This window comes from Brachionichthys hirsutus, chromosome 12 (genome assembly GCF_040956055.1).
Source record: "Brachionichthys hirsutus isolate HB-005 chromosome 12, CSIRO-AGI_Bhir_v1, whole genome shotgun sequence".
NCBI lineage: Eukaryota > Metazoa > Chordata > Actinopteri > Lophiiformes > Brachionichthyidae > Brachionichthys > Brachionichthys hirsutus.
The window spans coordinates 13,980,180-14,004,184 of NC_090908.1; the positions used below are offsets into that span (position 1 = coordinate 13,980,180).

Here is a 24,005-nt window from a genome sequence, read left to right on the forward strand (position 1 = left end):
TTGTTTATTCAACCTATTTATCGCGTACAAAAGCAACCCAACCGGTGGATCCCAACGACACCCGTTACTCGCTGATCCGTTATTCCCACAATGCATTGTGGGTAATGCGGTTCCTGTCACCGTACTCTCCGGGTTGCCAGCTTGGGAGGTTGTGCGGTGACGTCACATACCCCCCCGCCCCCCTGTGGTCCATCATACTGTTGGAACATGGAAATAACTTTCCTACCTTACAAAAATACGCAAAGCAAATCAACAACAGCTTCAATTCTTGAGCTTCTGATCCTGATGTAATAAATTCAACCTTTCTGGAATTCTACAGGATCAAAACGTTGTCGCCTTTCTTTTTTTCTGCAGTTTGAAAGAAGTTTGAAAGAATCTAAGAGACATGGAGCGGAACACGGAAGACCAACTTGAACGTGGGCGACGCAGCAGCAGTTTGACCGGCCGGCAGAGCATACGTCCACGTGAAAGCGTTGCAGCACCGTACGTTCTCCTTCATTCACTCATTCATTCATTCATCTTCTCAACCGTTCTGCCTGTTACCGGGTCCGTGGCTCGTGCTGCAGCCGGTCCCATCAGTCAACGGGTGAGAGGCGGGGCACACCCCGGACGTGGTGCCAGATCGTCGCAGGGCCGCACACACACACAGACAGTCGTTCACACACACACATGCGCAATTTCAGGATGTCACCTCCTTCACAATATCATGAGGGAAAGCATCGCTGTACATCAAGGCCAACACCGGTAAGTAACTAAGTGGACCTGACGCTCCTCTTCAAAGCACCTGGAGCTTTTTGTTTCGTGTGAAGGATTATCGCTACAAAATTCACCATGCAATAAAATTCCCCATTAAATGTTCGTTGTGTGAAAATCATTTCATGAACAAAACAACTTTTGAAGCTGCTTCTCTAACATCTGGGAAACGTCGGTCCACGTTGGGCGACCTGTGGTTCCTACGGTTCCATCCGGATACGGGCGGCTGAAACTGTGGCGTGCAAAGTTCCTCCTGCGTGACGTTTTGTTTCCTCCTTGGTCAGTGGCTACGAGAGCGGATCGGCCTCACAGCCGGACGGAGCAGCCGCCCAGTGGATTGATCGGGACACGCCCCCGGCCTTCCCTTTGGCAGTGATACCGAAGCCTCCAGGACTGGTGAGACGTTTGTTTCCACTGAGTCTCCGCCTCAATAAAAGGTCTGCAGGATGTGATGTTTTATTTAATTGTTTTCGGTATCATTGCTTCACAGGAAACGCTTCTGGACAGACAGCGCTGGGTAGGTTTTGTTTTTAAATTCTGAAATATGTACAAATATAAGTACAAAGAAAATTCAAGAATGAAACCGAAGCCTATTTTGAGTTTCGGTTCCATTGCCAGGCCCTCCGTAAGCTGAGGGAGAACGCAGGGAAACGGGACATCGCGCCCCCCTCCAAAGACTCGCTGGAGCGCATCGACGCTCGAGTCGGTTTGGACATGACGAAGACAAGTGCGACAAGGAAATTACTTCAGGAGCTCCACGCGGAAATAACGGACGACAATGTGAAAACGCTCAGAGAGCACACAGGTGTCCGGCTTGTTGTTGCTTAGATACCGTATGTCAGTACATCGACTGCAGATCAACCGGTTCTCACCGGGTCGTGTTTTCCTCCTGCAGTGAATCGTATAATAAAAGCAGAGGGAGAAGGTCCTTCAGGAGCGACGAGCGTTAAAGAGTGAGTGTCGGATGAGGAAAGGACCGATCCATCTATCGGGAAACAAACAAAACATGACAAAAAGACCATTGTTAAAAAAACCAATGCCCAAGCGTTTGTAAAAAGCTGAATATCAGATCTGATAATTGGTCAATAGGATCCTGTAATTGACACAAAGGACGGATGAAAAACTAGCACGTGTACATTTACTAAACTGAACACTTTCATGCCGATCTTTTTCAGGGGTCTTGATTTCTCCCGGTGTTGGAACCAAGGTTTTGTAGAGAACCGCGAGCGACTTGACGACACTCTGAGCATCACTCATCCGGTAATGCAGATTATCCTGGAGCTGTGTTACCGGAACCTTTCCACGCTGGTGCTGGTGGACCTCTCCGGCTGCAGGTACGGATAGATATGCTGCATGTAACGCTCTCGGGGCCCTCGGGGCCCCAGCCTGACCCAAACCTCATTGGCTGTTCCACCTTGCAGCTTGTGCTGCCGGACAATGTTCAGTTGACAGCGATGCATCACCTGCTAAATGGAGTAATGTCTCGTGTGCCAAATTGTTGCATTGAAACTTTCCATGGAGTTGCTGCAGCTGAGAAGACGCTTTCTAGCAGCGCAGACAAGGGCCCGTTCAACAGCTTCTATCTTGTGTTGCTAACAGGTCTGCAGGCCCGCTGGACCACCAAAGCCTGCAGGACAAAATCAACGTGGGCTGTAAGAGGACAGAGGACAATCTTCTCCAAACCTGGTTGGAGCCAATCCTCCTCCAATTGAAGAAGAAAAGCATCTATTACATGAAAGAACCAGAAAAGATCTCCCTGTTTAGATGCGCCTCTGTCCTCGTGTCAAATCAGGTGAGAGGAAACCGACTTTGTGTTGAATTGAATCTGGACTCAAAAAGCCGATGATGACGCGGTGTCTTTTTGTCTTGTAGTTGAAAGCCCTGCTGAAGAAATGCACCGATGAGTTTGTCGAGCTGTTCCACCCACGCAATCAGCACCTCATGCCTCTGATCAGCGTGTCTCTGACACTCAACGGTGCAACATTACAGATGTCCCCCACAGTAGCGGAGCTGGAAGCGTCTGTGTCGGCCATGCTGGACTGTGTCACCAACACGCTGCAGGTGGGTTCAAGGCATTTATTGAACCCTCGCTTGGAAATACTCGCTCACGCTGGTTTTTATATTTTCACGTCTCCTGGTTTACAGAAGGTTCCGAACTTCCAGTCCACTTTGGGACGAGCTCAAATGTCGTTTGTGGATGCTAAGGTGCCAGAGGAGGTACTCTGTTCGGCCCACGAGACTTTAAAGACACGTGTGTGCGAGAATCTAGAGGAACCCGTCAAGCATCTCCAGACCTTTGGTGGGATGTCCTGCTATTCAGTCGTTTCCAGCCCTCCTCCCGCTGACTTTTGTTCAAAATATGCTGAGCTGTTCTTTCATTTTCAAGTTGACAAGTTTGCCTGGCTGGTGGACGGATCGGCACGAGCTCGGGTGGAGGCGTTTGTAGCTGAGCAGCGTTGTCTTGACGACTACGCCAAGGTGAGCAAACATCGTTTGTGCTGTCGATCTTCCAGTTCGTTTCCAGCTTTGCCGTTTGAAGAACAAATATGGAGTTTCACTCCTTTCCACAGGAAGTGGAGTGGTTCATGGTGCTGGCAGAGGACATCATGAGCCTCCCCGTGAGAGCCCACTTTACAATGGTGCAGCTGGAATGCCAGGAACTCAAGGAGGAGTTGGCCGCCAAAGCCAGAAGCTACGCCTGCATCATAATAGAGAAACTCGCCGCCGTCCACCGGGAGGAAAACATCCAGTCAGTCTCTTCTTGTAACATTCTGGAGCAAAACGTTTTCTCCTGTAGTTCCGTTTGCAAATGTTTCTCCAAACCCGTTTTTGTGTCTGTGCAAAGGATCTGCTCTGAATTTGAGAGCATCAGGGACCGGTTACTGAAACCCCCAGAGAGCATCCAGGAGATGTCTGAGACCATCCAGTTCACCAAAGAGGTTCAGGAAGACCGGCTCGGAGAACTCCAGCAACAGATTGAGGTCAGGATTGATCCGGAGTTCTAGGAATAAATGCATGTTCACTTCAGCGCTCTTGAATCGGCGCCAATAGCACACTTTGATTTGCCGTTGCAGAAAGTCCACTGTCGCCTGCTTTACCTCCTCGATCATCACTCCTTTGCCAAAGAGGATCTAAAGCTCAATTCGGTTGTTACTCTTTGGCCACAGAAGATGCCGGCGATCTTTAAACGTGCTGACGAGGTAACGCCTCTCACGCTTCTTGGAAACAGCTGATCGAGTTATTCTTTGAAGACCTGTCTGAGGACGCCGTCTGTATTCTGCAGATTATTCTGAAGGGCAAGGAAAAAGGGGAAAAGGAGATGGTTGATAGGAGAAAAAGATTAAAGATCGACTTTGAAGTGTTGAGTGGCAGCTTCCAGGAGTTCCAGGAATACTCTGAGATGCACCGTGTTGATGAGGTGAGGCACACAACATGTCCCTCATGTTTAGCTGAACTACATGTAGCGACATGTGGCTGCGTTAGCATGCTTAGTGCTGCAGTCTGGAACACTGGATGCTGCTCATCTGAGCTTCACATGGGATGGATACGTGTCCTTGAATCATTTTCATGGTCAACATGCCTTTAAGTTACTTGTCAAGTAGTGATGAACATAAAATAATACCAAGTTGTCTTTCATGTCCTCTTGAGCAGTATCTGAAGAATATCCGAGCCGTTCTCAAGCAACTGAAGGAGGCTGCGCACGTCATCGTCACCGTTAACAAAGAGGAGGCCTTCTTTGCACAAGACCAGTCGTCCTACCCTCAAATGGAGGAACTCAGGAAGAGTGTGGAGCCTTACGAGCAGCTCTTCTCGTTGGTGCAGCAGTGGCAGCAGACGGAGAGCAGGTCAAGAGTCCCTTTGGTGAAGTCCTTGTTGAGTTCAAAGCCTCGGCTTGGGATGACAAACCACGTCTCTCTCTTTGTGAATAGATGGATGGACGGTCCCCTCCATGAACAGAGCAGTGAGTACTTTGACTCTGATGTGGAGATGGAGCGTTCTTTGTTCAAGGTGCAGAAGTTTTTCCAAAAGAAGCCACCAGCCGCGGAACAACCGACGCTGCAAAGCCCTGCAACGGTTCTGTCCGCCACAGTGTTGAAGATGATCGCGAGCTTCAAGGTGCTGGAGCTGACTTGAACGGGGCATGCTGGGAAAGTCTTGCAGTGCTCATTTGTTGAAGCTAAGCCTGTGTATGGGGTGAATGTGTTTGTGTTTGCAGGTGCATCGACCTGTGCTGATGGCGTTGTGTAACCCAGCCATCAGACCTCGCCACCGGGAGCAGATGTCGGCGCTGATAGGAGCGGACCTGACTCCTGAGACCGGTGTTACTGCACGGACTCTCCTCCAGCTGAATCTGAATCCTCATCTGGACCAGCTGGAGTCCATCAGTACTCATGCCAGTAAAGTAAGAGCTGCTGAATTTCTATCTTTGGTTTGCTTTTCCTTTGTGGCGTTTGACAACGTGTAACTTCAATACAAAATAGATTTGTTGAACACCATGTCCCTCCCTTCTCTGTCTGGCTCACTAAAGGAGTTTGCCCTGGAGACCAAGCTGCGAGCCATGAAGGACGATCTGGTCGCTCTGTCTTTCCCCAACAAACTGTACAGAGAGACCGGTGTTCACATCTTGCACAGCGTTGAGGATCTGCAGGCCACGCTGGAAGACCACATAGTGAAGAGTCAGAGCATGATGGGGACGGCGCTGACTAAAGAGTTTGGCATTCAGATCAAGGTGATCGATCAAGCCTTTTGAGCATTGACTCGTTTCATCTGAATAAAGAACTGCTCAGCTTGCATGGATGTGATCCGGTTAAAGGAAGGAGATTTAGAGTCTGCCGACGCCCAGCGTTGCAGAGCTTTAACGTATCGTGTCATTTCAACAATGGGAGGAGCAATTAATTCACATCCAGGATGTCACCGAAGAATGGCTGAAGGTGCAGTCTCGGTGGGTTTACTTGGAATCCATCTTCTCCTCGGAAGACATCATGCAACAGATTCCAGAAGAAGGACGACTCTTCAAAATCGTCGACGCCACCTGGAGAGATATCATGGGCCGCTGCGCGAGGGATTCCCGGGTAATTTAGAAAGAAAGCAGCAGCCGTTATTGTAAAAGCTCCCCTCTGAAGGAACATTTCTGTAACCGATCTGGAATTGTAGGTGTTAGAGGTGACCGCTCAGCCTGATTTGCTGGAGAAACTGCAATCCTCGAACCATCAGCTGGACACCATCGATAAAGGCCTGAATGTCTATCTGGAAAAGAAACGGCTCAGTTTTCCAAGGTAAAGAAAATCCTCATTTTGTTTTGTTCCTATCAGAATATATAGGATTCCATTGAAGAGATTCTGATACTGGCTGCTAACATTCTCACCAGATTCTTCTTCTTGTCCAATGACGAAATGCTTGAAATCCTTTCTGAGACCAAAGACCCCACCCGAGTACAGCCCCACCTGAAGAAGTGCTTTGAGGGTATTTCCAAACTGGACTTCCTGCCTGACTTGGAGATCCAGGTACGGCGGTCGGGCATCTTGTCAGGATTCCACGGGCCCGCTTGTTAAAGGGCCTGTTTCGGGTTGCGTGCTGTGCTTTTTGCAGGGCATGTACAGCAGTGAGGGAGAGCACATCCAGCTGGTTGAGAACATCTCCACCGCTGCAGCCGGGGGGGCCGTAGAGAAGTGGCTGGTGGAGTTGGAGTCTGGGATGATTCGCAGCGTCAGAAACGAAATAGGCCGATCCATCGAGGTGAGAGGGCTGTTTCCAGCACCGAGCTTTGTCGTCTGATGATGATGAATAAATTTATTAGATGGAATGTTAGAGTACAGGTACAGTCAAACAGTAGCATGTATTACAGTACAGTAGTCCCTCGATATAATGCGGTTCATCTTCCGCTGCTTCGCGGAGTTTTAATTCAATTTTTCAGATTTTATTTTTTGCACTTGAACGCGCCTTGAAACGGCGCAAGGAAGAAGAGGCGCGGTCGGAGGAACTGTGAAATACGCGCGAGTTGCTATTAATAACTTGTGTCATTAAAATTAAATTTGTTATTTCTAAAAGCTATCATGTTTATTTGTTAAGCGTTTGTTTTATAGCGCTCTTATTCTCTGTGTAAAAAGAGGCTTTTTATTTTGTAGGAGCATAAACGTTATGTCCCTTATGGGTATTGTTTCTTCCTGTTGATTTATGTAGCCGCGCCGCGCTGCTGTGCTAAGCTATCCAATAAAGCAGCATGAGAGGCTAAAGACAGCACGAGTAGAATATTTGTTCTTCTGCACTCCAAGCGGCTCTTTCCTCGACCTGCACGCCTTAACATTATTAACAGGAAAACGTTTACTGTACGTACTATATATTTATATTTCTCAAACAAATGTTTAGTTCTGAAAAGGTTTTGATCTTTGGTTTCATTCTATAATACTGAAACAATCTATTTAGATTAATGCCTGCCTGTTAAACGTGTATAAAGTGTGTGGTGAGGGGTTTTACAGCCTTAAAACATTTATGTACATGTATAATAATTGAAAAAAAATAAAGATCACTACATTGCGGATTTCACTTATTGCGGGTTGTTTTTGGAACGTAACCCCCGTGGAAAATGAGGGACTACTGTACAAGTACAGTCAAACATCCTGTCTAAGAGGAGCATTTCTAAAAAGCCCTTGCGGTCTTGTTTCCGTTGAAAGTCCTTCGTACATAAATCATCGACATTTAACAATACAAATAAAACTAATATTAAATTACTAACTTGCTGCAAAATAACAATAAAATAAAAATAAATTAATCCAGATATAAAATAACAATAAGTTCTACATAAATTACACCACAGATGCAAAATTACAATAAATTAAAAATTAAAAAGATACATAGTATGTATAACATAGGTGGACAAAAAAAGGCGGGGGGGGTTGATCCGGAGAGAGTCGTGATGACTATCTCCGTCTCTGCCCCCCTGAAAGGTGAATTTTTAGGGCCGTTTTGAAGGAGGCCAAAGAGGTGCATGTTTTGAGGGCAGGAGTCAAACAGTTCCACCCTTAGGGGGCAGTATTGTAAAAAGATGATTTACCCATGCTACCCATGCTAACATAATCCTATAGGAGGGGGTAATCAGGTTGTTGTTTGAGCTCCCTCTAGTGGTGTGGCTGTGGGTGTCACTAAATCTGTGGAGGTGTTTATTCAGGTATGCAGGGATTGAGGGGACTGAGGGCAGAGCTGCATTGACTATTTTAAATGCCAATCCCATTTTGAGCTGTTTAACCCTGTCTTCTACTCTGAGCCATTTTAGGCTAGCAAAATGTCCAGGAAGATGCCTTCGTGCTGTGTATGGATCCGGTGCAGGACAATGTGAGGTTGGGGGGTTCTCCGTGTGAACGTTTCTCTGTCATTGTGTTTGCAGGCCTACACTAATACTTCACGGATCAACTGGGTCAAGGAGTGGCCTGGACAGGTGGTCCTCTGCACCTCCCAGATCTACTGGACTCGGGAAGTTGAGGAAGCCATCAAAGGAGGCACTAAAGTAGGCTTTCACAATGTCATCTTCAGCTCTGGCTTATTTGCTGCAGCGACGTCTCACTCCTGTCCGGTTGGCTGGAATTTGAGATCACCAGTTTCCCCTTTGTCTGAAACGGGAACAAGAGTAATTGGCTTTTTGTTCTCTGCAGGGTTTAAAGAAATATTACAAGAAACTCCGGAATCAGCTGAGCGACATTGTGGAGCTGGTGAGAGGGGATCTGCCCAAACAAACCCGGATCACTTTGGGAGCGCTGATCACCATCGACGTCCATGCCAGGGACGTGGTCGCAGAGCTGCTTCAGAACGGTGCTTCAGATTGGGCCACAAGTCCATTTAACAGCAGGACTCAAAGACTTGGTGGGATAACGAGTGTCCTTTTTACAGAGGTGTCGAGCCAAAACGACTTCCAGTGGCTGTCCCAGCTCCGCTACTACTGGTGCTCAGACAATGTCCGGGTCCGAATCATAAGTTGCGATGTGAAATATGCTTACGAATACTTGGGAAACTCCCCCCGTTTGGTCATCACTCCTCTGACTGACAGATGCTACAGAACTCTGGTAAAACGGCTAACGAGCAGCCTGCGTGAATATTGGCACTTCTCACCTCACAAATAATGTTTGTCTCAGGTTGGTGCCTTTTCCCTCAATCTGGGCGGGGCACCTGAGGGTCCGGCAGGAACAGGAAAGACCGAGACCACCAAGGATCTGGCCAAAGCTCTGGCAGTGCAGTGTGTCGTCTTCAACTGCTCTGACGGCCTGGACTACATCGCTATGAGCAAGGTGATGCCAGTTACAAATGTAGATTCCACGTTTGTAATCCTAGCAGCGCGGTTTCAAATGCCAGGACGTCGCGCTGACGTGTCTCTGCTGCAATCTGTTCCAGTTCTTCAAAGGCCTGGCTTCGACTGGCGCATGGGCGTGCTTTGACGAGTTCAATCGCATTGAGCTGGAGGTGCTCTCTGTGGTGGCCCAGCAGATCCTCTGCATCCAAAGGGCCGTTGAGCTGCATGCAGAGAAGTTTGACTTTGAAGGGACCCAGCTTACGCTCAATCCCAACTGCTTTGTGTCCATCACCATGAATCCTGGCTATGCAGGACGTTCTGAGCTCCCAGACAACCTCAAGGTGTTGCGTTGCACGTTCTCCCGTTTATTTCAATGCAACGCACACGTCATCAAGAAACCTCTAAGTCACGTTTTCTGTCGCCTCTCTTTGCAGGCGTTGTTCCGGACGGTGGCCATGATGGTGCCCAACTACGCACTGATTGCAGAGGTTTCTCTATATTCGAGTGGCTTCCTGCATGCCAAGCCGCTCTCGGTGAAGATCGTAACAACCTACCGGCTGTGTTCCGAGCAGCTCTCATCCCAGTTCCATTACGATTACGGGATGAGGGCTGTCAAAGCTGTGCTTGTTGCTGCTGGAAACCTGAAGCTCAAGTTCCCTGAAGAGGATGAGGACATACTGGTAATGGTGCTGATAGTTATGCAGTACTAGTATACAGAGCGTATACTCCTTGCTTTTATCCCGGAGTCGAGGCCTGCCACGTGATTGACACCTTTGGACCCTTCCGTGTCTTCTGCTTGTTGTCGTGTCCAGGTCTTGAGGTCCATAAAAGATGTGAATAAGCCCAAGTTTCTGTCCCACGATATTCCACTGTTTGACGGAATCATCCGCGACGTGTTCCCCGGCGTCACCCTCCCTGAGGCTGACTATAAGGTCAGATGCGTTGCTGTAATTAACTCTTCCTGAGTCTTAGCCTGTCCAGTGTGATCAATGTGTTTGTCGCTGGCAGCGGTTCCGGGAGGCCGCTGAACATTGCTGCAAATCAAAGAATCTCCAGCTTACAGACACGTTCTGGGAGAAGTTGATCCAGACCTACGAGATGATGATTGTCAGGCACGGGTGCGTTGTTCTTTAACGTGTTCCTCTGTCGTGATGTTTCACGTTGGCGTGTTTCCGTGTCATCCAGTACGTCACTGTCTGGAAGAGTCTTCACGGGGCTCTTCCGAATGTTCTGCTGCATGGAGATGGTCTCTGTGTTCCTCAGTTTCATGTTGGTTGGAGGGCCCATCGCTGGGAAGACCCAAGTGCTGCGAGTTCTAGCCGACACTCTGAATTTTATGAGCGAACGTGGCTATGGAAACGAGCGGAAGGTCCGCTACACGACCGTGAACCCCAAATCCATTACCATGGGACAGCTGTTTGGAGAGTTCGACGCCGTTTCCCATGAGGTCCGGCTGTGGTTGCATCTTGTGGAAGTTCTTCTGAAGTTCTGTAGATTTCTACACGGAGCAGCCGGCCACCCGTTCGCCCTCTCACTCTTGCCCCTTTGTGTTTGCCCTTGTTAGTGGTCTGATGGGATTGTGGCCAGCGCATTCAGGAAATTTGCCTCGGACGAGTCGCCGGACCGTAAATGGTTGGTGTTTGATGGGCCCATCGACACGCTGTGGATCGAGAGCCTGAACACAGTGCTGGACGACAACAAGAAGGTGCAGAACACTCAGTGCTGCTGCTTTTCCCTGGTTTCACTCTTGAGTAAACTTCCTGCATTGCTCTCACTCCCCAGCTGTGCTTGATGAATGGAGAGATCATCCAGATGCCCGATGAGATGAGTCTGATCTTCGAGGTGGACGACCTGTCCCGGGCCTCGGTAGGTCCTTCTCAGCATGACGTTACTGGCTAAATTTGAATCGAGAGGGAGTGACTGATCTGTTCTTAGTTCCGTGACATGTTCTCATTCTCCCGCTGCAGCCTGCCACAGTCAGCCGCTGTGGGATGATCTTCATGGAACCGTCTCAGTTGGGCTTGGATCCCTTGTTCCTCTCCTGGTTGAACACCCTTCCTGACGCTCTCCGGGAGCCGGAGTCCCGCTCTTTGCTGACGGGCCTCTTCTCGTGGCTCGTACCGCCGGCCGTCCTGTTCCTACGCACGTCTTGCACGGTGAGTGACCCGAGGCCTCCGAAAGGCCCGACGGACACCTGCTGAATGTGCTGGATTCACATTATGTGCATTATTATGTATGACTGTCTTCACGCTTCATTTTGATTCTGTGGACAGGAAGTTGTCGCCACGACTGACTCCAACACTGTTCTGTCCTTGTGTCGCCTGTTTGAAATGGTCCTCGCCGAACCTTTGAAGTCAAATCCTGAGGAAAAAGTGATTCGGATCTGGATCATGGTAGAAAACAACAAGTCCTTTTACTGAATATTCTGCTCTCGTCTTACTGTGAACTTCCGGGACGTTTGCAGTTCGGAGTTCAGCATGTCTGTGTATTCCGACCCGTTTCCCAGGCAGCCTTTGCCTACGCCCTGGTTTGGTCCATCGGTGGCAGCTGCGACTCAAACAGCAGAGAGAAGTTTAGTTCGTTCGTGAGGAAGCTTTTGTCGGGAGAATCAGCGGAGCATCCGGTCCCTCAAACCGTGGGGAGATGGGCGTGTCCCCTGGACGAGGAAGGCCTGGTCTACGACTACTTCTACAAGGTATTGTGTGAGACCGCGACTTCTCAGGATGTCGCATTTGTCAGAATCGGCTCATCCCATTTGAATCTCTTGTCCAGTTTGACGGCGCCGGCAGCTGGGTTCACTGGAGCAGCGAGGTTGAGAACGTCGACCCTGACAGCATCACTACTAAGCCTGAAGACGTCATTGTCCCCACCGTGGACACGGCTCGCTACACCTACCTGATGGACCACTTCGTCAGCCACGGACGGTACGGATTGTTTCACTGCTAGCTCTGATTTTAGGAATGACGCTTCTCACTCTGTCCCAGCACGGATTGACTTACATTTAACAGAAAGCTATTTTCTCTGTGAAGCCTTTGTTCTTTATATATTTCTTATCTGCTTAGACCTCTTCTGCTGGTTGGTCCTACTGGCACCGGGAAGTCCGTCTACGTCAAGGAGAAGCTGATGAACAAACTGGACAAAGACCGCTATCTACCTTCCTTCATTAACTTTTCAGCTCGCACAACTGCCAACCAGACGCAGGTGTGCATGCAGGAAACAGTCGGGTGCTGGTTTGACCTGCAGGTGTGGAACGATCCAAACGAGCAGGAGGTGTTTTAGTCATTCGACTTTATCCTCTCCCAGGATCTCATCGTTTCCAAGTTGGATAAGCGGAGGAAGGGAGTGTTTGGCCCTCCCATTGGAAAGAAGTGCGTCATCTTTGTGGATGACGTGAACATGCCCGCGTCGGAGGTGTTTGGGGCGCAGCCCCCCGTGGAGCTCCTCCGGCAGCTTCTGGACCACGGCCACTGGTACGACTGGTCCGCTGTTACGATGAGAGAGAGCGAACGGCATGATGTCACAATGAAAGGGCGAGAGAATGACATGATGTCACGATGAAAGAGCGAGAGAATGACATGATGTCACGATGAAAGAGCGAGAGAATGACATGATGAAAGAGCGAGAGAATGACATGATGAAAGAGCGAGAGAATGACATGATGTTACAATGAAAGGGTGAGAGAATGACATGATGTTACAATGAAAGGGCGAGAGAATGACATGATGTTACAATGAAAGGGCGAGAGAACGGCATGATGTCACAATGAAAGGGCGAGAGAATGACATGATGTCACGATGAAAGAGCGAGAGAATGACATGATGTTACAATGAAAGGGCGAGAGAATGACATGATGTCACGATGAAAGCGAGAGAATGACATGATGTCACGATGAAAGAGCGAGAGAATGACATGATGTCACGATGAAAGAGCGAGAGAATGACATGATGTCACGATGAAAGGGCGAGAGAATGACATGATGTCACAATGAAAGGGCGAGAGAATGACATGATGAAAGAGCGAGAGAATGACATGATGTTACAATGAAAGAGCGAGAGAATGACATGATGTCACGATGAAAGAGCAAGAGAATGACATGATGTCACGATGAAAGGGCGAGAGAATGACATGATGTCACGATGAAAGAGCGAGAGAATGACATGATGTCACAATGAAAGAGCGAGAGAATGACATGATGTCACGATGAAAGAGCGAGAGAATGACATGATGTCACGATGAAAGAGCGAGAGAATGACATGATGTCACGATGAAAGAGCGAGAGAATGACATGATGTCACGATGAAAGAGCGAGAGAATGACATGATGTCACGATGAAAGAGCGAGAGAATGACATGATGTCACGATGAAAGGGCGAGAGAATGACATGATGTCACAATGAAAGAGCGAGAGAATGACATGATGTCACGATGAAAGGGCGAGAGAATGACATGATGTCACAATGAAAGAGCGAGAGAATGACATGATGTCACGATGAAAGAGCGAGAGAATGACATGTCACGATGAAAGGGTGAGAGAATGACATGTCACAATGAAAGAGCGAGAGAATGACATGATGTCACGATGAAAGGGCGAGAGAATGACATGATGTCACGATGAAAGAGCGAGAGAATGACATGTCACGATGAAAGAGCGAGAGAATGACATGATGTCACAATGAAAGGGCGAGAGAATGACATGATGTCACGATGAAAGGGCGAGAGAATGACATGATGAAAGAGCGAGAGAATGACATGATGTCACGATGAAAGAGCGAGAGAATGACATGATGTCACGATGAAAGGGCGAGAGAATGACATGATGTCACGAAAGGGCGAGAGAATGACATGATGAAAGAGCGAGAGAATGACATGATGAAAGGGCGAGAGAACGACATGATGAAAGAGCGAGAGAACGACATGATGAAAGGGCGAGAGAACGACATGTCACCAGACGAGAGAAAACGCTGGTTGTAAACGCGCTATTGTTCTCTTCTGATCGGCAGGTTCGACGTGGCTGACACTTCCCAGATCAACCTTGTTGACCTGCAGCTCATCGCAGCTATGGGGCCCCCTGGTGGCGGGAGGAATGCCGTGCCGGCGCGCTTCCTGAGGCACTTCAACGTTATCAGCATTAACCCCTTCAGTGACGGCACCATGGTTCACATTTTCTCCACCTTGATGAGATTGTCTCTCACCAAAAATGGATTCCCCGATGAATATTTCACTGTTGGAGACCAAATAGTGAACGCCACAATGGAGGTCAGAGCTCAGCACGAATAAGTTGGGGGGGGGGGGGGGGGTCTTAGTTTCTCTAATGCTTTGACTATTTGCTTATCTTTTCTTTGCCAAAGGTGTATAAGAAAGCCATGCTGAAGCTGCTTCCCACTCCAGCCAAGTCTCATTACACCTTCAACCTTCGGGACTTCTCCCGCGTCATCCAGGGCTGCATGCTGCTCAGGAGAGGGGCCCTGGACAGCAAGCAGACAATGATCCGCTTGTTTGTTCATGAGGTCTTCCGTGTTTACTATGACCGACTGGTGGACGACAAAGATCGGGAGTGGATGTACCAGCTGATGCGGAGCGTCGTCCAAGATCACTTCCAAGAGTCCTTTGACCATGTGTTTGATCACCTGAAAGAAGGCAGTGAGGTCAGCTGAGATTCATTGTCATAATATACTAGTAGAGGACTGAAGTATTGACTTGTATATTTGCTACTGGTATATTAAAACACCCACAAATACATTTGTGCTGCACAAATGGAAAACATGCACACATGAACCATAGAAGGAAATATTCATTGTCTGTGTTTCCACACTCAGCTGGTTGAGGAAGACATGAAGAACCTTATGTTTGGTGACTTCATGAACCCTGACCTGGAGCAGGAAGAGCGCTTGTATGCTGAGGTGTCCTCCATAAAAAGCTTTTCTGACGTAGCGCAATCGAGTCTGGAGGAATACAACCGGATGAACAAGAAGGCCATGAACCTCGTCATCTTCCGGCAAGCAGAGTCCGGTTCATGCTGTCCATGGCAATATGTACTCTGATCGTTTACTGGAAGCTCTAACTTGGTGCAAAGGACGTGTGATGCTGAATACCGAACTAGCACTAGAGCTAATATTATAATGTACACTAGGTGCATTTAGACATTTAAACAGACAATCCAGTTCCGTGTGTAGCGGCCAGTTAATGAAATGTTTGTCCCATCATGGCTCAATTAGCAGGGTAAATGGTGTGTGCTTTGATACAGCTACGTCCTGGAGCACCTGTGCAGGATCAGCCGCGTCTTGAAGCAGCCGAGAGGCAACGCTCTCCTGGTGGGGGTCGGCGGGAGCGGGCGGCAGTCCGTTACCCGTCTGGCTGCCTTCATGTCCAACATGAGCACTTTTCAGCCTGAGATCTCTCAGAGCTACGGCCTGGCTGAGTGGCGAGACGACCTTAAGGTCAGCGCCACGGTTGTGATGTCTGTCCTTTATCTGATATGTTACTGCATTACTTTCCATTTATGCATTTGTGAATTCATGTTGAACAAACCTGGCTCCTCCTTTTCCAAATCCTTCAGATGCACCTGAAAAATGCTGGCCTGAAAGGTCAGAAGATGGTGCTTCTGATCACTGACACGCAGATCAAAGATGAGGCGTTCCTCGAGGACGTGGACAGCATTCTGAACGCGGGGGAGGTGCCCAATCTGTTTGACAAAGATGAGAAGCAAGAGATCATGGATGTAGGTGGTCGCAGCAGTTCCGTCGCTGCACAAGGAATCCTTTCTAGTATGAAAGTCGCGTTGACTGACTGTTTCATGCTACCTTTGCTGCATCTCTCGGTCTCCAGGCATTGCGTCCCGTCGCCCAGGCGGCCAATCCCCATTTGGAGATGAGTGCTTTAGCGCTGTTTGCCTTCTTCGTTGCACGCTGCAGAGAGAACTTGCACATTGTCGTGGCCTTTAGTCCCATTGGAGACACCTTCCGGCAGCGCCTGCGCCAGTTTCCCTCTCTGATCAACTGCTGCACTGTGGACTGGTTCCAGGTACTGGATTGGGATTAGGATTGGGATGTAATCACTTGTTCATATTTAAAAAGCTACAAAGTGTAATCTCCACGGCATTTCAGATCGTCTCTGAAGCTGTCTCTGCGGTGTGTCTCGATGTGTGCGGCAGACAGACCGTCCTGCCTTTGGTCACCTTCTCTCTATCCCATCTCCTCCTTCCTCTGACAGCCGTGGCCCGAGGAAGCCCTGGGGCGAGTAGCCAGCTCTTTCCTGCATTCTCTGGAGATGGCGGATGATGAGCGGCAGGATGTCATCACCATCTGCAAGGCGTTCCACACCTCCGTCATAGAGCTCTCAGACAGGTGGGATCTCTGCTGAGTGATATCTGAAGCTTTTAGAGCAGAGGATGTTTCTGGCATCTTCCTCACACTGTCTGTTGTGCTGCAGAGCTCTCGTTGAACGCGGCAGCCATCATTATGTGACGCCCACATCATACCTGGAGCTGATCGAAACGTTCCGCCAGTTACTCACTCGGAGAAGGGAGACGATCACCAAGGCTCGACAGAGGTACCTCGATGGCCTGGCAAAGATCGCTTCCACTGAAGCACAGGTAGATTTTGTGCCGCTTCTACTGGAGTTTCAGTTGTTTTTTTACTGTCAGAATGTTCAGTATGCGTTTGTATTTCTATACAGGTCACCACCATGGAGCAAACGCTTCAGATCAAGAAGCCAAAGCTGGAAGAGGCACGAAAAGAAATCGGCAAAATAGCAGAGGTGAAAAAAAGTGCATCTTCATCCTGCATCATCATCATCATCAAACCTTGAGGATACAGATCTAACCAGTAGATCTGAACATACTGAATATATCTCTTCAATGTGATGCCTTACAGAAAGTGGAGAAGGAGACAAAAGAGGTCGAAGCCAAGCGTAAAGTTGTGCGAGCTGATGAGGAGGCAGCAACCAAAAAAGCTGAAGAGGCGGAGACTTTAAGGACTGACTGTGACAGGGAAGTGACTGTTGCCCAAAAGGAAGTGGAAAAGGCAGGCAAAGCTGCTCTGGAGAACTTGAAGGTGGGTGCTCTAGCTCCACTGCTTCAGTGCGTTGGCTTCCACTCATTCTCTCCATGGGGTAAACTGCTGAGTCAACTGATCTAAGCGTTCCGTTTCAGAGCTCTCAAATCGCCGTGGTGAAGGCCATGAAAGCTCCACCGCCAGCTGTGAAGCTGGTGATGGCAGCTGTGTGCGTGATGATGCAGAAAAGTCCAGACAAGATAAATGACCCGGAAAAGCCTGGAAAAAAGGTTGGACCAGATATAATATCTCTGTCCTCCCATGGTCTGCTCCTTATTTCTCTCCATGCATCCTGCAGCAAAGTATTGCAGTAAAGAATATATATTCTTTTCCCTCTAGATACTAGACTACTGGGGGCCAAGCAAGAAACTGCTTGGTGACACAAACTTTGCACGGAATCTGAGGGATTTCGACAAGGACAATATTCCCGTGAGTGTCCCAAGCCCCATTCCTAATTCATTATCCAGGAGTCGTGGTCGGGCTTTGCTGCAAGTAGCGCTGCTCTTTGTTTAACTTCAGGAAGCCGTGATAAAGAAGCTGATGGCGGAGTACATGAACAAGGAGGACTTTGAACCAAGTGTTGTGTCTTCATCGTCGTCTGCGGCAGCCAACCTCTGTTCATGGATCAAGACGATGGTGGAATATAACACAAAGCAGAAGGTGCAGCATTTTTCGCTCTGCAGAGCTGATCTTCTCCCGTCTGGTCCTCATGATGGAGGTACGCTTCTACAGTTAACACCAATCTCTTTGCTTTTAGGAACTGGCTCCGAAGAAAAAGAAGTGCAAAGAAGCTCAGGAAGCCGTGGCTGAGACCATGGCCCAGCTGAGTCAGAAGAAAGCGGCGTTCCAGGACGTTGAGGATCGTCTGGCTGGTCTCCAGAAAACAAAGGCGTTGAAATCCGAGGAGAAGGCCGGCCTGGAAGCGGAGACCCGTGGTTGTGAGGTCAAGTTGGCCAGAGCCGAGAAAGTAATCAAAGGTCTGGCCGGAGAGAAGGCGAGGTCAGGATGAGCCGCGTGAAATGTTCCTCTACTCTGTGGCAAACATCAGGAGGTTGCACCACTTACTGACTGAAGCTCTTGTTTTTAGCTGGTCCAAAAGTGCAGAGGCTCTTCAGCAGACATTTTCCAACTTGACTGGAGACAGTCTGATTTCCGCCGGTGTCATTGCATACCTGGGGGGATTCACTCCTGCCTTCAGACGAGACTGCATCGAATCGTGGACCCAAATCTGCCGGGTGATTCCTCCTGCATCTTGTCTTGTTCTGTCCAACTCCTTTCATTCAGACATCAAATCATGGACTCACCCGTGTTGTCCTTTTTCTTTGACATCTCTAGTCTAAAAATATTCCAACATCGGATTCCTTCTCTCTCAGCCGTACGCTGGGAGATCCGATTCAGATCAGGGCCTGGAACATTGCAGGTCTCCCCAGCGACGATTTCTCTGTGGACAACGGCGTCATCGTCGGTAATTCACGGAGATGGTGAGTCTGCACGGCTGAAAAACGTCTTCCGTCGGAGCCAATTTACTACGAAGGAGTCTGGTTGGATCATTCAGAGGACTGGAGACTCGTTTAAGTTCCTGTTGGTGTGCTTCTAGGCCCCTGATGATCGACCCGCAGGGGCAGGCCGGCAATTGGGTGAAGAATTCAGAGAAGGAAAACGATCTGAATGTCACGAAACCCACAGATGCACGCTTCATGAGAACACTGGAAAACTGCATTCAGTTTGGAAAGCCGTTGCTGCTGGAAAACGTCGGAGAAGAACTGGACCCCTCGCTGGAACCGTTGCTGCTCAAGCAGACCTTCAAACAAGGTGCGGTGAATCGGATGCTTCTCGCGAGAGGGCCATTAAGAGCTGGAAACGAACTACAGTCGCTCTTCTTTCATCTAGGTGGCGTGGAATGCATCAGGCTGGGGGAGAATGTGATTGAGTACGCGTCTGGTTTCCGTCTGTACATGACCACCAAGCTGAGGAACCCTCACTATCTACCGGAGGTGGCCACCAAGGTGTGCCTGCTTAATTTCATGATCACCCCAGACGGACTGGAGGACCAGCTGCTGGGGATTCTGGTCGCCCAGGAGAGGTAGCGCTCACAAGAAGCCCACATGTCCATAACTCTGCTTCTTCTTACCTGAATTGTGCAATAGTGCAAAAATGCGTCTCTCCTACAGTCCAGAGGTCGAGAAGCAGAGGAACGACGCAATCGTGCAGTCGGCTGACAATAAGAGGCAGCAAAAAGAGACCGAGGACAAGATCCTGGAGACGCTGCAGTCAACAGGAGACATCCTGGAGGATGAAAGTGCCATCAAGGTTCTGGAAGAGTCAAAGATTAAATCTGACAAGAGGGCTAAGAAAGAGGAGGTGTGGCCAATACACAGAGAGCGCCGATGTTTTCGCTAGAAAGTCCGCCTGACGATTGCTACGAGTCTGCTCTAGAGATCTCACGTCCTGCTCTGTGTCTTTTCCAGATTGCCGAGAAGACAAACGTCATCATAGCCAAGTCCAGGGATGCTTACAGACCCTTTGCCAAACTTGCGTCGGTGCTTTTCTTCAGCATTGCAGATCTGACCGCCATCGACCCGATGTACCAGTATTCTCTCGTCTGGTTCGTCAACCTCTTTAAGAGCTCCATCAAAGACAGGTGCGTGAAGGTTGCAGCTGCAGCTTCCAGTAAATGGACCTCGGAGCTGCTCGACGGTGATCTGAACCTTCCTAGTGTTTGCCTTTCATTCCTTAGTGCCAAGAGCCGGTGCCTGCAGAAGAGGCTTCGGAACCTGGAGGATGACTTCACCTATATCCTGTACTGTAATGTCTGCCGCTCTCTGTTTGAAAAGGACAAGCTCACCTTCTCGTTTCTCCTCTGCTGCAACATCCTCCTGTGGGTGTTCAAGCCAACACTGGAACTAGACATCGTTACAGTTCCATGTCAGAGTTTTGTTCTTCTACCACATGCTTATTTGGGGTGTTGTGTTCCCGTCGCCTTATTTTTCCATCCAGGTCAAAGGACGCTATCGAGTACTGTGACTTCATGTTCCTGTTAACTGGGGGGGTGGGCCTGCAGAACATGATCCCCAATCCCGATAGCAGCTGGCTCCAAGACAAGAGCTGGGATGAGATCTGTCGAGCCAGTGAACTTCCTGGGCTGCAAGGATTAAAGTAAAGAGCGACACTCACACAGAGTCGACGGTCCTGCTTGTCCTTTCAGAGCCTTTCTGACTGGTATTTACTCTGCAGGGAGGCGTTCATCAGAGACGCGAGTTGCTTCCAGCCTGTTTATGACAGCATGGAGCCGTGGAACGCTCCCCTGCCTGATCCATGGGAGGAACGACTGAATGACCTGCAGAAGATGGTGGTTCTGCGCTGTCTCCGGCCAGATAAGATGGTGCCTGCTATGACTAAGTTTGTTACCAAACACATGGGGAAGAGGTTTGTCCAGCCTCCTACCTTTGACCTGAGCAAGAGCTACCTGGACTCACCCCGTCCTCCCCACTCGTCTTCATGCTGTCTCCAGGAGCAGATCCCATGGCCAGTAAGTCGTCCACATCCCAACACTTGTCTGGAACGTTTAAGAATCTGGCCTCCTCTGAAAATGATTCCAGGTGAAACATTTGCTCCACAGGCTTGCTCAAATTTGCCAAATCCAAGCAGATGGTCGGCGCCAAGTTCCAGTCCATCTCCCTGGGTCAAGGGCAGGGACCCACGGCTGAGGCGATGATCACACAAGCCATTGCCAACGGTACGTGGGTCTGCTTGCAGAACTGCCACCTAGCCATTTCTTGGATGAACGCCCTGGAGGATATCTGCGACAGCCTCCCCGAAAACAAAGACCTCAAGCCCGGATTCCGACTGTGGCTAACGAGCTACCCTTCAGCCCGGGTAAACTGGCTTCACCACAACACGCGTTATTGGTCCCATTCATTTGAGCAGCAAGGCCCAGCTTTACTCTGGTTCTCACTGCTGGACAACAATCTCTCTGATTCCAGTTTCCAGTGTCCATCTTGCAGAACGGCGTCAAAATGACCAACGAGCCTCCGACCGGACTCAGACAGAACCTCCTGCAGTCTTACCTGACGGACCCGATTTCTGAGCAGACGTTCTACAGCGGATGTCCCGATAAGGAGAAAGTGAGTTCGTGTTGACGCTGTTCATGACAGGAATTTGACATTTCTGCAGCTTCTAGATGGACAATACTGAAAGCGTCTGACTCGTGATTTCCTCCGTTAGGTTTGGGAGAAGCTCCTGTTTGGATTGTGCTTCTTTCACGCTCTTTTTCAAGAGAGGAAGACGTTTGGACCGCAGGGCTGGAATATTCCTTACGGCTTCAATCAGTCGGACCTTCATATCAGCATCAGGCAGCTGCAGGTGTTCATTCAGAGAAGACCGGTTTCTGTGTCGTGAGAGAACGAAGGCAAAGGACGTCACGATGCTGCGTGTTTTTACATGTTTCAGATGTTTGTTAATGAATACGAGGAGGTTCCCTTTGATGCCATCTCCTACCTGACTGGCGAGTGCAACTATGGCGGCCGAGTGACTGACGACTGGGATCGGCGCCTCCTGTTGACCCTCCTGGCCGACGTTTACAACGTGAACGTCATTGAGGAGCCGCTCTACCCGTTCTCCCCCAGCCGCGTGTACCACGTCCCGTCCGACTCCAGCCATGCAGGCTGCATCAAATTCATCCAGGTGAAGCCGTTTGACACGAAGCACACGAAGCGCAACACGTTCTCATTGCACTGACAATCTGATGTCGACCGAGGAGGAATCGTGTTTTGTGTTCCAGGAGCTTCCGCAGGATCAGCATCCGGAAGTGTTTGGGATGCATGAAAATGTGGACATTTCCAAGGATCTCCAGCAAACGAAGTTGCTGTTTGATTCTTTGCTGCTCACCCAAGGCCGACAAACTCAGGGAGGACAGAGCTCCGGGGCCGATGGCGCCCTCTATGACATTGTGAATGACATCATCTGTAAGGTGTGAGCTTGACTTGGCCAGGAGGGAAATCTCCCAGCACCATTGTGCGCATAATCATCTTCTCTGAGCGGAGATTTGGAAAGAGAATTGTTCGTGTAAACTCGCGACGCACTTTGAAATGTCTGGATTTGACTTGTTGCCATGAACCTCACCCGGCGCCAGTTCCTTACGGGAAACCGTGTTTGCCTTGAATATGAGCTCTAGGAGCTGCGTCGCGTGCTCAAACTGTGTTCTCTTGTTTTGTCCTCCAGCTTCCCAGTAACTTTGACACCAAGGCAGCGCTGTTGAAATACCCGGTACAGTATGAGGAGAGCATGAACACAGTGCTTGTCCAGGAGATGGAGCGCTACAACGTGTAAGGACCAGCGGATCCGCGGAGGACTTGGAATGAGACGGCACATCCCGACCTGCTCACGGGACTCGTTTTGCTCTTTCTCAGGCTGCTCAGTTTGATCCGCGAGACTTTAAAGAAGCTGCTGAAGGCCATCAAGGGTTTGGTGGTGATGGATGGAGAGCTTGAAGGCATCGCAGGAAGTTTGGCTTTGGGCAAGGTCCCAGAGGCCTGGACCAAACGCTCCTACGCCAGTCTCAAACCTTTGGGCAGCTACGTTACCGACCTTCTGGCCAGGCTGAAGTTTTTACAGGCGAGTCGGTGGAATGAAATCATTGGATGAGCAGAAACAAAGTGAACACACGGAGATATTGTTTACTCTTTGCTCTTCCTTTTTGCTCTTTCCTTGTAGGATTGGTATGACAATGGCAAACCAAATGTGTTCTGGCTGTCTGGGTTCTACTTCACCCAGGCCTTCTTAACTGGAGCGGTGCAGAACTACGCTCGGAAGTACCAGATCCCCATTGATCTGCTCGGCTTGGACTTTGAGGTTAGAAGACGAGTACTTCCTATCGCTCCAAAAGCTGTACTGATCCGCGGTTTTGTCTTTCTGATTTCTCCTTCCAGGTTCTCTCTGTGGACGAGTCGGACACAGCACCCGAGGACGGGGTCTATGTCAACGGCTTGTATCTGGAAGGAGCTCGGTGGGACAGAGAACGGTAAAGCAGCTTCTGCCTCATTCTAATAAAATTATTCAGAGACTTCGTTAGCTTTAAATGTTGTTTCTCTTATCCACATCAGTGGAGTTCTTGTAGAGCAACGTGCCAAAGAGCTCTCCAGCAAGATGCCCATCATCTGGATAAAACCCTGTAAGCGTCAGAAAAAAACGCATTCCAGCTTCCATCGGGATTTTCTTTTGTTTAGTGCGTTTTCTTATTTTTCTGTTTCTTTTCTTCTCTCCCGTGCAGCTAAAGATGAGGGCGAGGAACCTCCTACGGACATGTACGCTTGTCCTCTGTACAAGACCAGCGAGAGGAAAGGAACCCTGTCCACCACCGGCCACTCCACCAACTTTGTCATTCCCTTGCTGCTGCCCACAAACATGCCGGCACGGCATTGGATTAAGCGCGGCGTCGCTCTGCTGCTGCAGCTCGATGACTAAATATTAATGTTTGTCTGGAGCAGAGGGGATGAAGATGGCTAAAGCCGAGTCGGTGGAATATAAAGCCACCACACATCGCCACCTCGTGGCCGGTATACGTTACAAATCAACCATCTCATATTATATGTGTTGAGGCCACTTTTGTTTTTTGTTCCACCAGGGTGTATTACGTAGATTTAGATGTTATATATTAAATGTATTAAAGCAATTGTACGTGATTGTAGTCTCCAACCTGTCATAAATTTGCCAGGGCGATAGAGAGAAAGAGCTCTTCTCGTATTACGAGAACGCCACCGCTGCACATGGACGTCCGACCAGCAGGATGGCGGAAACCGAGCAGCTGCTTGGTGACTCAAAATATCAAAACTGCATAGTATATTAGATATAATATGTAAATTGTGCGAGGTGAGGAAATACTGGTTTCTCCATATGTCCTTCACAAATGAACGTACGGTTCACGCA

At 49.2% G+C, this 24,005-nt stretch overlaps 1 protein-coding gene across 1 annotated transcript; it reads left to right on the plus strand.

Moving 5' to 3' along the window:
- Positions 1-1,494: 1,494 nt before the first annotated feature.
- On the plus strand, positions 1,495-23,761 carry LOC137901971 (dynein axonemal heavy chain 12-like; the record flags this gene model as incomplete). Its single annotated transcript, XM_068746006.1, is given in 71 exon segments — positions 1,495-1,558; positions 1,649-1,706; positions 1,929-2,087; positions 2,353-2,545; positions 2,626-2,814; positions 2,899-3,052; positions 3,140-3,231; positions 3,324-3,502; positions 3,599-3,734; positions 3,828-3,953; positions 4,037-4,171; positions 4,405-4,598; positions 4,683-4,869; positions 4,970-5,155; positions 5,282-5,484; positions 5,633-5,825; positions 5,908-6,029; positions 6,122-6,257; positions 6,343-6,489; positions 8,135-8,254; positions 8,400-8,558; positions 8,637-8,807; positions 8,877-9,029; positions 9,133-9,372; positions 9,466-9,711; positions 9,844-9,963; positions 10,040-10,149; positions 10,295-10,478; positions 10,596-10,736; positions 10,814-10,897; positions 10,999-11,187; positions 11,305-11,424; positions 11,538-11,726; positions 11,804-11,955; positions 12,094-12,232; positions 12,335-12,501; positions 14,031-14,286; positions 14,379-14,675; positions 14,847-15,025; positions 15,275-15,467; positions 15,587-15,748; positions 15,856-16,050; positions 16,240-16,373; positions 16,459-16,621; positions 16,705-16,785; positions 16,902-17,081; positions 17,180-17,311; positions 17,421-17,514; positions 17,605-17,741; positions 17,839-18,080; positions 18,169-18,316; positions 18,417-18,562; positions 18,679-18,893; positions 18,972-19,164; positions 19,253-19,442; positions 19,550-19,722; positions 19,819-19,959; positions 20,079-20,237; positions 20,316-20,554; positions 20,557-20,610; positions 20,701-20,957; positions 21,065-21,205; positions 21,306-21,443; positions 21,531-21,764; positions 21,862-22,050; positions 22,302-22,405; positions 22,490-22,694; positions 22,794-22,931; positions 23,009-23,100; positions 23,183-23,250; positions 23,350-23,761. Coding segments are annotated over 71 exon segments (11,400 nt in total), but the record flags the coding sequence as incomplete, so codon positions are not given.
- Between the last annotated feature and the right edge of the window lie 244 nt (positions 23,762-24,005).